Genomic DNA, 17,204 nt, shown 5'->3' on the forward strand with positions numbered 1-17,204 from the left:
AATGGAACTTCTGGAAAATAACTTTCCTCAAAACACAACAAGGAGTTGGCTTAATGAATGGGACAGCACTGAAACCATTTACCTCAACTTTAAAAAACAAAATTTTCCTGCCCAGATCTGTGAAAACTCACGCCCTGTCTGATAGACTCAGGGTATTCCTTAAGGAGCTTTCTATAGAAGGAAACTTGAATGTCTTCAAAAGGGGCTCCTGGGAATTTCCCCTCTAACTAATCAGGAGATAAAGTGTAGAAGGGAGATATGGAGTTAAGTCGAAGAAGAAACATTAACTTATAGAACCCACATACATTGAACATCATATATATCATTCTTTGGATAATAATAATAATAACTGAGAAATAAAAGGTTTAGATTCAAGACTTGTTATGATTGCTATGTTGCTTAGCCAACAAATTGGTCCATTGTTAAGATGTTTTTAAATGGAGCAGTTCAACTTCAGGGTTTCACTCTGAGCAGGAGGAAAGCAGCCCCGGACATCTGGGAGCTGGCTTGGTGGGCTGACTTGGTGCTATCAGCCAGGCCTTGGTGTTGCTAGGAGCTGGCCTGGCACATACAGCCAGGTTTTAGAGTTCTGGTGAACAACAACAACAAAATTCATTAGAATACCAGCATAGCACAAGGCCACTCACTGTATGCCTGTGACAGAGCAAGACAAAAACTACACATCTCTGTGACCATGCTTGAACCAAACAAAAACATGAACACTGTCCAAACCACACACACACAACAATGACCAAACATCCCTCATCCTGGTTAAAATGAGTGACTGCTGCTTCTTTCCCCGTTCCAGCTTCAGCCTTGGTCTACTTTTCCTTTCTGGATAAGATCCATTAAGGGATTCAATTACAGAATTGTCCTGGCTTTCTGAAACCATCCAAGCCACAGTAAAGTCATCTTTCCTTAAATTCTCCCGAAAACACCTAACAACAGCCTGAATTCTGTAAGTCCTTTCTTAAACTCTCTCACTAAGATGCCTCACAGTTCACCACGGTGTCTTCCCTTGTGGCAATAAGCAGTAAACCCAGCTTATTCAACTACAGGTGTCTTCCTGGTGGTTGGAGGGTGTTATTACCTAACTTTACTAGTATTTGTTCACTAAAGTATAAACTGACTGTTCCAGGATGCCAGAGTTTAACACCAAGATATTAAACTCTCTTGATTAAATTTTATGATCCTAGCATATTATCATAATTTGTTATGCTGTCCCACCTCAGTTAAATAGAATATTTTTAAAACCTCCAGAAAAAATGATGGAATCAATTCTTTTTAAGAAATAGCCCTAGCTGGTTTGGCTAAGTGGATAGTGTCAGCCACGAACTGTAGGGTCTTGGGTTCAATTCTGGTCAAGGGCATGTACCTCGGTTGCAGGCTCGATCCCCAGCCCAGGTCAGGTGCATGCAGGAGGTAACCAATCAATGTTTCTCTCTCACACTGATGTTTCTCTCTCTGTGTCTGTCATCCTCCCTTTTAACCTCTCTAAAAATCAATGGAAAAATATTCTCAGGTGAGAATTAACGGAAGGAAGGAAGGAAGGAAGGAAGGAATTATAAAAGAAGGAATAATTAGAGTTTCTATTTTTCTTATGCCCTTCATATAAGAGAGGGAAATTGCCTTCTACAATGTAGAGCTCTGTAGTATAGTGGTCAAATTTATTTCATGGAAGCATTATATTTTTCTAAGATCCTCAACTCATCACCATAATTTCTACTAGTTCTCTCTGCACAAAGATTTCTCCATGGAGCTGTCATAATATTTTTCTTCCCACTAAGAATACCAGAGTGCTTTTTCTTCCCGAGTTCTTTTTATGTTGTATAATATGACAGGTTATTAAATCAATCTCTCTTCCTCTCTTTAAATGAAGCATAGCATCAAGCACAGTGATCGTTTGGAATTAAAGATGACAACCTAGAGATGTTTGGATTCTTTCTTCGGTTCTAATACACACATACACAACCCACATCTCTCTCGTGCATGTTCTCGCTCTCACACAAACACACATACACTGTAGATGAATAAAAACATGTTAATAATTAGTTATGCTTTCATTACATTAGTATTGTATTATGTCAGTCATATTATGTTATATTAATAATTAATATATATTAATATAATAACTTCCAAAGGAGGACAGAAGTGTGATTAGAATCACTTAAGTGAGTTCAAGTTATGCCAAGCCAAGGAAACACTCCTTCTGTGACTGGGTCTATGACTGGGACAAGAAGGGATGACAAAGGTCTGAGGAGCCTATACATTAAACTCTAAATGTTTAAGATATTTTTTTAAAGAATTGCCTCCTTTGCATCTCACAGTTTGATGGTAGGAACACATTGGTATGTTCATTCCGAATAAGCAACTGGGTAATTTTCAAAGCTTAAAAAATGTATTTTTTGACCTACTATTTCCCCTTAAAAAAAAATCAGTATTCACAGAAGTATAATGATGCCAATTAATGGCTAGTTTTGAAATGCTAACTGCTAGACAATGTTGTGTGGTAAATCCTCAGAACTACCCACAATGCCGGGGTACTTTTGTTGTCCACACTACACAGATGAGAAAATGGAGGTAACTGACTTGTGCAAGATCTTCTAGCTGGTAAATAGGGCTGGGATTCAAATACACTGGTAGTCTGTGACCAGAATCACCCTGTACCAGTACACCATACTGTCTCTCACCACTAGAATCATGTTCATTGTAGAACCATTGACACAACCTGCTCTTCTCCCAGTATTACCATCATCATTCACCTAATTGCTTAGAGCTCTGGAGTTGTTCTTGCCTCCTCTTTCTCATACTCTGCACCTGATCCATCAGCAAATTTTAGAGTCTACTTTTTGTAAACATCTCATTTCAAACCACTTCTCATCTCTTCCATGGTTACCACCTGCTCCAAACTATTATACCTCTCACATGAACAAATGCAGTAGCTCCTGAGTTGTCTCCAGCACCTGCTCTTATCTCTGTACACTGTCTGGCACAAGCAATGTTATCTCTTAACTAGGGGCCCAGTGCACAAATCCGTGCACCTTGAAAGGAACTGTGGGCCGCGAGGCTGTGGTGGACACTGGGGTGGGTCTCGGCCCATCCTCCGCACCCCCGCCTGGCCCCTCCTGCCTGGCCCCTGGTCCCCTATCTGCCAGCAGCCTCGCTCCTGCTGCCGCTGCTCCCACGCGCTGACAGCGCAGGCCCCACTCGCACCCACTGACAGCACAGAGCGATTGGGGGCTGGTGCCAGCAACAGGTGCAAGCAGTGGCTGCTGCCCCGATCACCCCTCAGGAGCAGGGGGAGATGGAGAAGCCCTCAGGGGTGATAGGGGCCAACAGCCACCACTCACATCCACTGACGGCGCCGAGTGATCAGGGCCGACAGCCAGTGCAAGCGGGACCAGCACTGGCAGCAGGTGCAAGCTCCAGGCAGGACTGCGGCGCGCAGGAGCAAAGAATTTTCAGTAACCACCAGAGGCTCACCTTGATGACAGTGACCTGTGTCCTGCTTTGGTCTGGTGCCTCCGCTCACCGGCTCCACCATCCCGCCGCAACGGGTGCCGACCATATTCCGCGCGCAACCCCTGGTGGTCAGTGCACATCATAGCGACCAGTTGTTCAGTTGTTCCACCGTTCAGTCTATTTGCATATTAGGGTTTTATATATATAGATATGCAAATCGTTTTCCTGCTCCAAGCCTTCCAATGTGCCCTCCACCCCATCACATTTGGAATAAAATCCAGGATCCTTTCTATGACCTACAAAGCCCTACATGATTTTCCGTCTAGCTGCCTCTTCAACTTTATTTCCTCTCTGTTGCCTTCTTATCCCACTGCTCTCCAGCCACCCTGCCTCCATGCTATACCCTAAATAAGCCAAGAAAATGCCTGCCATGGCCTCTGCTAGTCCTTCTGTTGGAACACTGTCCATGTATCCAGATAACTAACTCCCATACCCATTCAGGTTCCTATGCAAATATTGCTTCCTCAGAGAAGTCTTCCCTGACTACAATTTTTAAAGTAGTCTCCCTATCATTTTCCACACCCTTCCCTAAATCACTTTTCTTCATAGCATGTGCCATTACCTGACAACAGAGTAGATCTTTATTGTTTATTTTCTATTCTCCCCACACTAGCACAAAAGCTTGGGCCATGTATTGTTCCCTGCTGTATTCCCAGCCCATGGAACAGTGCCTAGCATACAGTAGGAGCTCAATAAATATTTGCTGAGTGAATAAAAAATTGAACCATTTACATATGTAGCATTAGTGGGCTGGTATGTGAATCATGGCTCAACTGCAGAATGAACTGCTCTCTTGCCAGTAAATTATAGAGGAAAATATTTATTAGGATTGATAACTATAGTTGGGCAAATCTCAAGGTAGTGGATCAAGAGTGTGCAAGAAAAGGATCCAGCAGCAAAGAGATGGAGACCATTGTGTTTGGACTTCTGTGGCGCCACAGCCATAGGAGCATTGGTGTCTAAGAAGGAGGCAGGACTTGCCATAATGGGTTCGAGCAGCAGAGGGCCTGTGCTGTGAAAGGATCCGAAATCAGAAATCCTATGATTTTAGAGAGTAGGTTCCATTCATTCTGACTATTTGATCTTAGAAATAGCATGACATCTCTGAATTTGTTTTCTCATTTGTAAGTGGGCAATACAAATAACGGTACTGACTTCAGTAGGCTGTTGCAAGGAACCAATGGAAAAAAAGGTAGAAGGGCTATGCAGACACTAGTTGCTCATTTCTTCTTCCTCTTTCCCTCCTCCCCCTTTTTCTTCTCTTTCTTCTTCTTCTGTCCCTTTGTTGTATCTAGTGGTGTTAGCATATATGTGTATTATTCTTAAGACTGGTGTTTAAAACCAGACTAGAAACTTGAACTTACATTTTCTTCCTTTTGCACTTCTTCAGGCTATGTATTTCCTAAGTGTATCAATCAGAGTGGAGTAGAAAGGCTCACCTTTTACAAGTTCAATATTGGCAGCTTTCAAGCTTCTCAGACAACACCCTAAATGGGAACTGGGATTATAAATATTCCTTCGTTCCTCCTGGCCACGCCCTTTAAGGTAATCATAGGAGCATGTGATAATAAGATGAGGCTCCTTGGTTAACTCACGTTGCCAGATATAGAGGCAAACAGTGGACACCTTCCTATTCAGAGGCGGGGGCTGTGTCCTTGCCCTGAGACTGCTGTGCATGGAAGGCCACATGCGGACGCTCCCAATGAAGTCCTAGCCTGACATGAGAGCGAAGAGACCTTCAGATGATTTGAAACCCCAGCCTCAGATCATCGATCGTCTTCCGGTCTTCCCAGCTGAGGCCTCAGACATTGTGGACCAGGGAAGAGCCAACCCCACTGTGCCCTGTCTGAGGTTCCAATGCACACAATTCATGAGTTTAATAAAATGGCTATTCTAAGCTGTTCAATTTGGAGATAATTGTTACGCAATAGCAGTAACTGGAACAAGCTGAAGGTAGGAAATCGGAGTAGCCTTAAATAGGTGACCCCACCAAATCCCAGGTTCTCAGAAGTTGTTTTAAAAAGATTAGAATTCGCCCTAGCTAGTTTGGCTCAGAGGATAGAGCGTCGGCCTGAGGACTGAAGGGCCCCTGATTCGATTCTGGTCAGGGCACAAGCCTGGGTTGCCGGCTCGATCCCCAGTAGGGGGCGTGCAGGAGGCAGAACAATAATTCTCATCATTGATGTTTCTATCTCTCTCTCTCCCTCTCCCTCTCCCTTCCCCTCTGAAATATTAAAAAAAAAAAAAAAGACTAGAATTCAAGGGGGGAAGGGGTTAAAAAGGTCTCAAACTTTCTTGCTTTGATACACAGTTCCAAAACTGTAATCTTTCAACCAAAACTCGTCTTTACATTCAAGAAAAAAATATCTAAGACTAAATTCTCAGATGAGAGGAAGCTCTTCAACTATCAAGGCATTTGAAAACGGACTTGCCAAGATAGGAAGTTGAACATTTCTGGGCTTGAATCAAGATAAAATATTTCATTAGCCTATGAACTGACCCCCGAGAACATCTGGAGTTTCCAGAGGGAAGAATTTTCTTGTCACTTCTCTTCTAAGACCGCCAAAACAGTGGGGGCTAATGTTGGCACAGAAGCAAAGATGGAAAGCTCAGGTTATCAGCACGGCCTCTCTGATTCCTGTCCACAGATTAGAGAACGGGGACAAGTGGAAAGGAGTCGCTCCCAGTCTATTCATCTTCTTCAAAACACAGAGTGCAGGGATAAGGAGGCTTAGATAATTCCCTACCAGGGGAGCCCAGACACATCAAAGTGGCGAGTCAGAGACTTGGCAGAAACTTAGAGACCTGTTAAAATTTCTCGCTGAAACTTCCCTTATTTTACACAGAAGAATGTGATCAAGAAGACTTGGGCTGGGCAACGGTCCAAACACTTGCCTCTGGCATTAAACACACCTCGATGCAGGTATTACCTGATATCATTGTCTATGCACTGAGTCCTAGGTGATGTGCCAACCACATTAGCTTTGTGCACATTATCTCCTTTAAACATAAGGCCGTGTAATATTTATTAAGCACTCACTATGCCCTGGGTACTATGTTAATCAACTCCTAAGCAGCATCTCGCTTCATCCTTATAATAAACCCATGAATAGGTTGTCTTGTTGCCTCCATTTGCCCGATGTTGAAAATGCAGGCCCAGGGAAGCTGAGGCATTTCCACACGATAAGATCGCAGAGATAACTCAAGAGGCTGATGCCACAGGCTGATGCATCAGCCTCTTCATTATCCTGCCAGCCAATCATTAATCCTGACAACAGCCATTTAGATGCGAGGGAGTAGGAGAGGCTCAGAGATGGGAGGTGGCTTTCCAAGGTCACACCTAATGACCTTGTGTGGTGGACCTAGGCTTTGCTTCCAAACTCACCTCAGCTCCCATCTGCCTGCTATGACAGCTTCCTAAGCTGTCCAGCAGCTGTCGGGCAGTGATCTCAGGTTGAACTGAAGCTTGGTGAGTCAGGGCATAAGTAGTTTAGTTTCATCCTGAGCTAAACCGACTCTGGCTTCATTTTTCACTCTCTCTCTCTCTCTCTCTCTCTCTCTCTCTGAATTTTCACATTTTTGAGCAATGGAACCATAGTTTTCCATTTTAAGCCAGAATTGACTATAGGACCCCCAATATATGTAATAGATAAAAGTAATACTTTATTAGCATAAAATGTATTTTAGAGTTGGCATTTCTGTCACTTACTAGAATGTCAACCAATGGGAACACAATCTGAGAGTCCGTGGCTGAAAGTATGTGTTGTTTTCTGTTACAGATTTTAAATAGTAATATATATTTTAGGAAATGTTCCCTGCTTTGATTGTTTCATTTTGCTTTCTTCAGTGCTTGGGGTAAGATTTCTAATATTAGCAAAATCAACTTTAAAAAATATATATTCATATTAAGAATGTGTTACGGGGGAGGTAGAAAACATCTCAAAAGTTTTCTCAAATGGGAGTTTGATGTCAAACCAAAGTGGAAACTTTGTGGACAAGTGCAGAAAACCGTTGTTTTTTATCATCTGCCAAGCCTAGGTGTTAGCCACCAAAACACTACAAGTCAGTAAAGTGTGAACATAACATCTTTCGAGAAAGGAGCTTGTTTGTGGCATTCAGAGGGAAAGCTTTAATTGACATAATCTTCTTTAGTGCCTGTCTGTGTCCATAATGGAGAGGTTAATCTTGTTTCAGAGACACAGCCCAGGGCCGTACAGGAGTCTCCATCAGACCCCTCCAGGGGCCATTCTTGTAGGGATAATGAGTGAAGCAGGCTCACGAGTGGGAAGCATGGGGACAGACTCATACTCTGGGTCTGAACAGCTGCTGACTATCTCCAGCTCCTCGTTGCAGAAAATTGAAAGGCTTCATGTTGTCAGATTTTCTGGTAACTCAAGGTTAAACCAGAAACCTGGAGTTTTATGAGACATTTCCTGTTTGGACACCATGAAAGACAATCAGAATAATCTGGAGACTAGACATAGGCCTCCAGCTTCAAGTTAGCAATCTCTGGGAGAGAGAAGAGAGCATAGGTTTTAGAATCAACCAGATTTCAGCCTTTCTACTTATTAGCTATGTGACCGTGGGTGATTTATTAATTCCTCCCAGCCTCAGTTTCCTTACCTGGTTAGTAAAGTTGACACAGTAGCGTAGTTATGAGGATTAGGAAGTATACATGTAAAATGGCTACTGCATAGCTGGTATCAGCATATATATTTTGCTACTTTATTTTCTAATCACTTAACTGTTCATATTGCCTGACCCATTTGCATAACATTACAGCACTTTGGAGCAACCAAAAATTGAATATCTCAGGTACAGTTGAAAATACTACCTTGGGCTTTATCCTCCAAGCTTGATACACAAATGGTGAGGGCTCACTACTGTCCCAAGCATGAAAGAGACTGTTCCATGGAACTCTTCCCATGAGCCCTCTAGCTGAGAAAGAATTGCTGAAAAAGTTCACAGCCCACTTCTTTTGGAATGAGCAAGCCTACCACCACAGACCCATATTTCTCCTTCTGTTCTGCAAGCAAGAATGTTTGGTCATATCCAAGCAAACCCTATAGGCACCTGGGTAAGTAGAGAGTGTGGAGGAAAGTTGGAAACGAATGGAGGAATGAAAGAGTGATTTTTAGCTCCTCTCCACATAAAGGTAGCCTAGGCACCTTTGACATGGTGTACCCACTGCACATTTAAGGAAAGGAAGAGATTTAAGCCAGGGCCTGTTTTGAGCCCTGGTTCTCAAGATCACATGATCATCTGAGCTTCCAGCCTTTGACTCTAAAATAGGGCGAGTTCTTCTCCTGGACTCTGAAGTCATTGAGGATACAACCCATGTCTTTTTCATGGTACTTAATACATGCTGGGGCTAATTTCAATGTCTGTGCCTCCTTTTCATGGGGCTGTTATGAGAAATAAATGAAATAATGTAAGTAGATGGGCTTTGTAAATATAAATTATTTGAATATATTATTATTATAAACAATAATCTTGCATTAGAATCCACTGATACTTGATATGTTAGATATAACCACACTAATTATCACCAATAATTATTGTTATTGCCAAGAATCTACCAAAGCACCAGGTTCGTCTTAACATGGTTTCATACAAAATTGACCCAAGGGTAATTAGTCCTCAGAATTACTTACAGCTTCCCATTGAGAAGCTTAATAACTGTACTAAAATTAAATGGGAAAAATGGAATTAAGGTATTCGGAGCAACACTCTAGTACTGTGGGAAATAATTTGGCTCTTTCCAATGAGGACAAGTACTTGCCACTTATAGGATCTCCACCAAGGGCCAGGGCATCCTGAGCTTAGCTCTGTTTCGTGGAGAACACTGCGCATGCCCAGGAAATTGAGCATATGCTCCAGGAAACTGAATACAAGTCTTCAGCTCACAATGGCCCTTGCCTTTAATTCCTGGGAAGTCAGTGCTCATTTATTCCACTTGGACACGACGTTCACTTCCAGAAGTCAGGGGACCTGTGAAATGTGTTCTCAATGATCAGTACCCTGAACTGTACCATAGACTATTGCCATGATCTGGCCAGGAGTAGGTGCAGCAGGAATTTTAAAAAAATAGATATGATTCTAAATTAGGGAAACTAAATGGTAGGTCTGAACGTCTCAATTTGGAATATTTTTCCAAGCTATGAGTTTTCTCTTTCCTTTTTTCTGACAGTTACATTCATGGCCATTAACAAAGCTGCACCCAATGAAAGTACCATCCTATCTCCATGTTCTAGAAAAGAAACAAAACCATCCTCTCTGGCTTCTCAGTCCTCAGGCATGTAAAGAGCAACAATCCATTGCACATTTCAGATCAACTGATTTCCAATATTTCAAAGACAAATAGATTTATCTTCATTGACTCTTAATACTATTAGCAGCATAGAAGGTCAGACTATAGATCTTTTTCAATATAAAAATCAAGCTTACATTTTTATGATACATCTTAGAGGTCAAATGTTCTCTTCCATTGCCAACAAGTTACAGCTGATTAAGAGAGCAAACAGTCCTCACCCTACCCCTTCCACATCCCTGTCCCCTTGGGAAGCAACTTAGTAACCTGAGCTGTAAAGCAGGGCATAAGGGGACCCTTCCCGTGCTGGAATTCCATTACAGAAAGCACAGGCCAGCAATCACATGTAATAAAAAGGAAATGTCAATCTTTAGTTACAGCTCCCCAGAAAAACTTAGGCTGTAAAATTAATAGCCCACGGCTACATTTTTATAAACCCCCTTTCCTCTTCTCCCCAGCCCAGCCGAATTCTCTGGCACACCAAGCATACTCTGGAACTGTGTCAGCTATTTGCACTTACTCTGACATTAATTAAAACTAAATAATTAAGAATGTCAGTGTTTCAGTCACACAGTCCACCTTTCAGGTGCTCACGTGTGGCCAGTGACGCCCTGATTGGCCCCCGCAGACAGAGGCATTGCCATCATTGCAGCGAAGGTGCTCATCTAGATAGAGCTTCTTTTTCCAAACTTTAAAATTCCCTATAAACATAAGCTCACCCTGTTTTTTTCTTTTCAGCCTGACACCCCCCACTCCCAGCAATCTCTTCATTATGCAAATCAGTTTGGCCTCTAGTTTTTCTTCACTTGGTCAATTACCAGATTCCCCATAACGAAGACCGCCAAGGAAGTGACAGCCAGCATGTATTCTCTTCTGCAGGGCTTTCCCTCACCTCTGTAATCCTGTACATAGAAATCGCTCTGTAAATCCAGACATGTTCTAGGGGCAAGATACAGGAAAACTCGCTTATCAATAAATCTTGTCCCAGAGCAGTGCCCACATTTGCTAGCCTTCATTAAACAGAGATAGTATAGCTACGTGGTTTCAGTAGACTGCCGGGTGTTTCTAACTCCTAGCATAGGTGTGCTTCTAATCTCCTCTGTATCGTTCCAATTTTAGTACATGTGCTGCCGAAGCGAGCACAGGTGTGCTTCTAATGTGTAGCCTAGGACCACTGGCTGAATTTGCACTGAAAGGTAGGTGCTAGTACTCATGATCAGAGAGGGTAAATGATTCTGCAAGTCACTGTGAGTTGTCAGGGGGTTTATGCGCTGGTCATTCACCTCTTTGCTCTCAGACACATTCTCTGTCTGCAAGCCTTGCCGCTGGCTTCCAGCAAGGTTTGGTCAATGGAAGAGGCTGACGGGAGATGAGAGAGCAACAGAGGGGAGGCCAGGGCAGCCCCATCTCCCTTTCAGGCAGCACTCCCAGCACTATCCCTTCTCCTCTGTCTTTCTGGTTCCCACTAGGGAGGCCCTCCTTCCATGCATCCAGCTTCTGCTGGGTGTTCCCGCTGTGTGGTTCCTCCTTCATGCCTCTCACCCAGTGATGTGCTGGGAAATGTTTAACAACTGGCTCTGGAAGGGGGAGGAGGGGAGGGGAAAAGAAGCTCTGATTTGAAACGTTGGCCATTGTCTATGGTGTAGTAGAGACTCACACTCAGGCCTGCAAAATTCCCAAGTATTTAATAGCCAGACACTCACAAGCCCATACAAGCTGGGTTTGCACACTTCCTGAGCAAAGTAGCAGGTTCCTACGGTTAGTCTCTGGGTTCCCTCACAGTCCCTCTTAGCTTCTCTGCATTTCCTGCTCCTTTGGTACTAGTTAGTGACCTGGGTTAAGTCCTATTAGTTACCTGGCACAGGATCAGTTATTCAGGCTGAATCCTGAATGTGTGTTGTTAAGAGTGTAAAATTGATCAGAGAAGAGCATCTCAAGGTGCCAGAATAACAATCAGCCACATCACTAAGCATGCTGGAGGTTCAGCTGATATCACACTTTCTAGGGGAGGGAAGCAGTGAATCAATATACATTGTGGCACAAGTCTCTTATCTCACTGTGCATGGGTGACAAAATGTCTGTGGACGGGGAGCGGTGTGCAGGCCACACTTGGAGTGACACTGTAATAGAGCACTTTGGAAAAGCAATTTGGCAGCACGTATCAAAAGGCCCACAAGCGTCCTGTCCTTGTCCCCCGAGCTCCACTCTGACAGGATCTCTCCTAGGAACTCATCCCAAAAGGAGGGAAAATCCACATGCGCAAGGATGTCCAATGCAACATCACTGAAAATAGGGTATTTTTGTGAAGCAACTTCGAAGTGAAAAAAATAATTCATTAAATCCATTTGATGGCATTTCATACAGCCTTGAAAATTATGAGTATTATAGCACTGTGGGGAAACACATATGCTACTGGGGAATAAAAAAAATCAGGAAAGAAAACTTTACATGCATGATAAAACGGAAAATAAGTATGTACAAACAATTACTGAATTATGTAAAGAGGGTATTAGGAGATGAATTTTTTTTCCTCTGATTTTCAAAGAGTGACCTTTTTCTGATGCAGAAATTCCACTTAGTTTTGTTCAGGAAAAACAGTGAAACCCACTAATAAAGTTAATGAGGATATTTAGAAGGAAAAAAACATATATATATTACACATTAAGGTGGCCTGTGAATGCGGTTTTAGTTTACAATATAAGCCCTGGATACGCCTGAAGTGAAAGTAAGATCCCCAACCTGCCCATCTGTCATCCCCCCATGCACGGTGCCTCCTCACCTCAATACATCTGCTCACCAACCTGCATCTCACCCCCGCCCCCCCCCCCACCCGCTTTCAGAGGACTGGCTCTTATCACTTAGGTACTGATAAGCAAATGCGCTCCTTCTAGGACCTTGGGGCCTTCTTTCTACTGTGAAGTGGAAGACTTTGCCCCCTAGAGGAGCGCCTGATTCGCAAACAGGTGGGAGAAGTACTGAAGTCTTAAAAGAGTTGGTCCTGGAGGATCCCAAGCAGGTAGCAGTCTCCTCTTTCTTGACTCAGCATGGCTTCAAACCTGTATCCAAACTCCACCAGCTCTCAGGTTCCCTTAGGGAGGACAATAGCTGCGGACTCTGCTGCACCCCTGCCCCTCCCCATCCCCCATTCTCTTCAGACCTGATCTCGTAAAGCACAGCTTATTTAGGTACCTAGAAGCGCAAAAGAAAAAAACGAAACACCTAATAGCCAGTCCTCATCCAATTTGTCTCAACTTCTAGATAAACAAAACCAAACTGTAGAATTCAACCTGCAATACTGCCACGCAAGCCACCGAAGACTACACAGGTGCCCACCATTATGACAAAATAGCCATGAAGATCGTGGGGGCACTGGCGCTCCAGTTCCGGGGTGCAAATATGAGATTTTTCCACTTCCAAGCCGAATGATCCTGGACAAAGCCTTAACCAGTCTGTCTCAGAGGATTGTCGTGAGGACTAAGTCAGTTATTTCTATGTAAAGCTCTTGGAACAGTGCCTGACACTTGATAAGTACCCATTCCAGTTTAGCTAATATTAAGTTCTCCCTCCAAAAACATAAATGTTGTGTGATGTGGTCCCTGGGAGGCAGTCCTCCCACTATGTCCACCAGGAGCGCACAAACGAAGGGTAAATGTCAAAATACCCACAGCTCTGAAACAGCCACGTCCAAACCTCACAATTCAAGCAGAATCATCATCGTCTTTCACATCCAGAATTTCTCATCTCATCAAAATAAACCACCGAAGGACGGGAAGGCCAAAATATTTTGAAACCAATCCTCCAGCCACGCGTCTGTCCATGGCATGGACATGCCTACCTCGAACCACTGCCCGTGCGACTGCATCTTGAGGATGACGCAGGGGTCTGGCTTGGAGAGGGCGTCTCTGTCGGAAATGCCTTTGCAGGCCACACGCAGCTCCACTTTGGTCAGGCAGGGGCTGTTAAAGATCCCCAGCGTGTTGGCCGCCGACTCGTAAATGTTGCTCATCTTCTTCATTCTGTGTTAGGCAAGAAAGAGAGGAAAAGAGACATGCCGATCAGCGCACTATTTGTCAAAAGAATAACGCCTCTCAATCGCCAGTTAGGAAATTGTTCAAATGCTGACTATATTTACTATCTCACGCCCCACCCCAGTGGCATAGTAGTGCCAGTGAAGTAAACAAACAAAACAAACAGAAAGCAGAAAAAAGAAAAAACAACCAACAGGTGTTGGTGTACTTGGCTAAGAACACTATTTTCCTATACGATTTGCATACCTTTGCATAGTAAACATTTTAGTCTGTGAAATAACATGAATGAATCAGTGCAATAGACTGCAATCTGCCATCTGGTTCTATATGAAGGGCACTGATTGTGTGAAATTTTACAGGTTTGTTGGTTAATCAATTTAATCACTTTCCAAGTTTTACCTTCTGCGTGATGGCACAGAGATGCAGGTTGCCCCGCCTGAAGAAACACTCCCAATTTCCCTTCCCTAAGCCCTGGTCCACCTTCTCAAGATGCCTTTGCAGCAAACCAGCTCCAAGAGAGAGGCCCCGGATCTGATTTCCTGCCCCAAGTGCCCAAGTCCATGCTCCCCTTTCCCTTCCAGCTCCTACCTGCAATATCAGGATTCAGAATCAAAGTGGGGGTGGGGGGTTGAGCAAGAGGATGACTATGTGAGAGAAAAAGCTCAGAGCCTCTGGTTCTGGGCTCATGGGAACAACAGCCACAAATAAGCTCTGCAGGGCCCCTCCCCATCTCCACGTGATAACCTTTCAATAGCACTTTGTACCAGGAGGGCCAGAGCTACAGCCTCCCCCCACCCCCTGCCCCAGAGGCCACTAACATAGCCCTCCCTCTGAGGAGGACTGACCTGTAAGGACATTGAAAGAGTCTTTTAGAAGCAAAATTCAATAACCTTCTCATGGAATTCTGTTTCCTTATAGATCCGCTGGAAAACCTGCAATGGCTTCTTCAAGCTCATAAGGCATTAGTCCCCTACAGTGGAATCTCATCATCTATAAAATGAAGATAATCCCTCTATTGACTGCCAGCTCATTGTTGGCTAGTTTCCTGTTGCCATGGCCTGAATATTTGTGTCCCCTCAAGATTCAAATGTTGAAGTCCTAACCCTTGAAGGTGGTGGTATTAGAAGGAAGAGCCTTTTGGGGTGATTAGGTCATAAGGGTGGAACCCTCATGAATGGGATTAGAGCTCTTATAAAGGAGACCCACGGAGCTCCCCAGGCCCTTCAACCATGAGGATACAGTGAGAAGTCTGTGTCCCAGAAGAGGACCTTGATCTTGAACTTCCAGCTTCCAGAACTGTAGCAAGAAATTTCTATTGTTTATAAAGCCACTCAGTCTGTGGTATTTTGTTATAGCTGCTTAGATGGACTAAGACACCTGTTAGTTTTGACTAAAGGGGCGCATAACCAGAGAAAGGTGGAGAGAGAGAATTGTTTAGAACTCTGTAACAGCAGCCTCATTAATGTGAGGGGTCTTGGAACCCAGTGTGCCTACTCTGATGATTTCAAACACTGAGCACTTGATGAGTTAAGGATGGTGGGCCTATAGCACCCATATTCCCCCCCCCCCCCCAATTCCTACCCTGATCATTAGCAGTGGCCAAGTCCCTACATGACCCAGGTCCTGTCAGGCAACCCTATCTCCAAGGGTCCAGCTCTCACTGCACTTTGGGATGTTTTCTCCTTTTGCTCTTTCAGGCTTATGGCAGTAATAGCTTCTGCAAGGGTTAAGCTGAGCATTCTAGAGAAGATTCAGATGCACTGGATCAATTGAACAGAGACTAGAAAGGAAGTGAAGGAAGTAAGGAGGTGGTCTCAGCAGGAGTCCAACTTCAGCATGGTTCCAAGGGAAGCTCTGGAGCATGAATTGTGCCATGGGTTGGTCCCACCTTAAGGAAAGAGGTCCAGCCTCTCGTAGCCCATGTCAATCAGTCATGCTAGGGAAGCAGAACCTCTTAGGTCCCCCCACCTCCATTGGCTGAGAGCAATCAGTCAATTCTCTAGAAAGGGGCAGCTGTGAGCCATTAGCAGCTAACATTACAGCCATGAGGGGTGAATGCACTAACTTGATAAAGAGGATCTGGGCAGAGTATCAACATGGTCTATTTCACCACAGTGGTTATTCTCTGACGATATATATCTCCTTTAGGTCAGGGACTTCTCATACTTTATTGCATCCCCAAGAGTGTTCAACTTGATAATACAGTAGACTGATGGTGAAACAACATAACCCTCACTTCTGGGGGTATATGGTACAGGAAAGAAATGTGGCGATACTGAAAATAAAGCTCCCAACATTTTACAGTTAGTCCTGGCTTATCTCCCTGTCCATGCACAAATCAAAGCCCTGACCATATACATTGGCATTCATGAGTTCCTCTGGCTGCTGAGAGGTAACGGCAGTCCTGACCTTGACTTTGGAGGTAGTACATAGGCCAGCGAAGTCAAATTGTTTGGCCTTGGCCCTGCAGAAGCTCACTGCTGAAAGGTGATCACAAAATATGGCTCCGTCAACGAGTGATGAGCTACCTCCAGCCCCAGATAAGTGAAGTAAACAAGTAATTTCACACTCTGTTAGAGAACAGGATTAAAATATGGCCAGATTATCAATACATTTTCCATGGCCTATTTAAATCCTCTTTGTTGCCTTTCATAAAATATCCTGGTTTTACAGAGACTAATGTCTGTTGAGATTTATTTTTGATGGAATCTGACTTTTGGCCAATATTAGAATCAAATTATAATTGTCCTTTCACTCAGATAATTTAAGTTATAATAAAACCACTACTTCAGCATATCCACACTCTCTTAACAGGACAAACTGATCCTGAAACTTAATTAGTTTCAGAGTGAGTTGCAAACACAGCCAAGACAATAGAGAGCTCACGAGGGAAGAGAATCAGCTGGAGTTCACAGGGGAACCGATTGAGCAGAGCTTGTCTAAGAACTGTGTTAAGAATAAGTGCATAATCACTGTTCTGCTTGCTTTGGCATTATTTGGCCTTTTTAAATGTCGGGGAAGTATGCTAGATGTCTCTATCACACAACATTTCCGTCTCTAGTCGAGAGATATGCACGGGGCATCTGGTACGTGCCTGGTGCGGTGCTGGAGGCTGGAGGCACTGGCCATCCCATTCAGTCAAGCTGAAGATGGACCCGTTGTTATTCATCCAGGACTTGTTAGTTTATTTCATATTCAACATGCCCTGATCTGCTGTTGGATCAAGAGTCAATCTCTTTGGTGGCAACGGCTGAGCTAGACACTGTAAAGGATGGAGACATGACTAGAAAGTCCATCTGCCTATAGGTCCACATTCTGGGGCACTGCTGCTCAGACTGTAACAT

General features: G+C 43.8%; 1 protein-coding gene across 1 annotated transcript in view; it reads right to left on the reverse strand.

Moving 5' to 3' along the window:
* Nucleotides 1-17,204, reverse strand: part of CPNE4 (copine 4) — a 291,785-nt gene that overhangs the window by 250,724 nt on the left and 23,857 nt on the right. The window contains exon 2 of the mRNA XM_054729573.1: nt 13,668-13,848. Coding sequence (XP_054585548.1) covers nt 13,668-13,847 — 180 coding nt within the window. The 5' untranslated portion in view covers nt 13,848. The remainder of the gene's footprint in view (nt 1-13,667; nt 13,849-17,204) is intronic.

The sequence above is a fragment of the Eptesicus fuscus genome, chromosome 18 (assembly GCF_027574615.1).
Source record: "Eptesicus fuscus isolate TK198812 chromosome 18, DD_ASM_mEF_20220401, whole genome shotgun sequence".
Classification (NCBI taxonomy): Eukaryota; Metazoa; Chordata; class Mammalia; order Chiroptera; family Vespertilionidae; genus Eptesicus; species Eptesicus fuscus.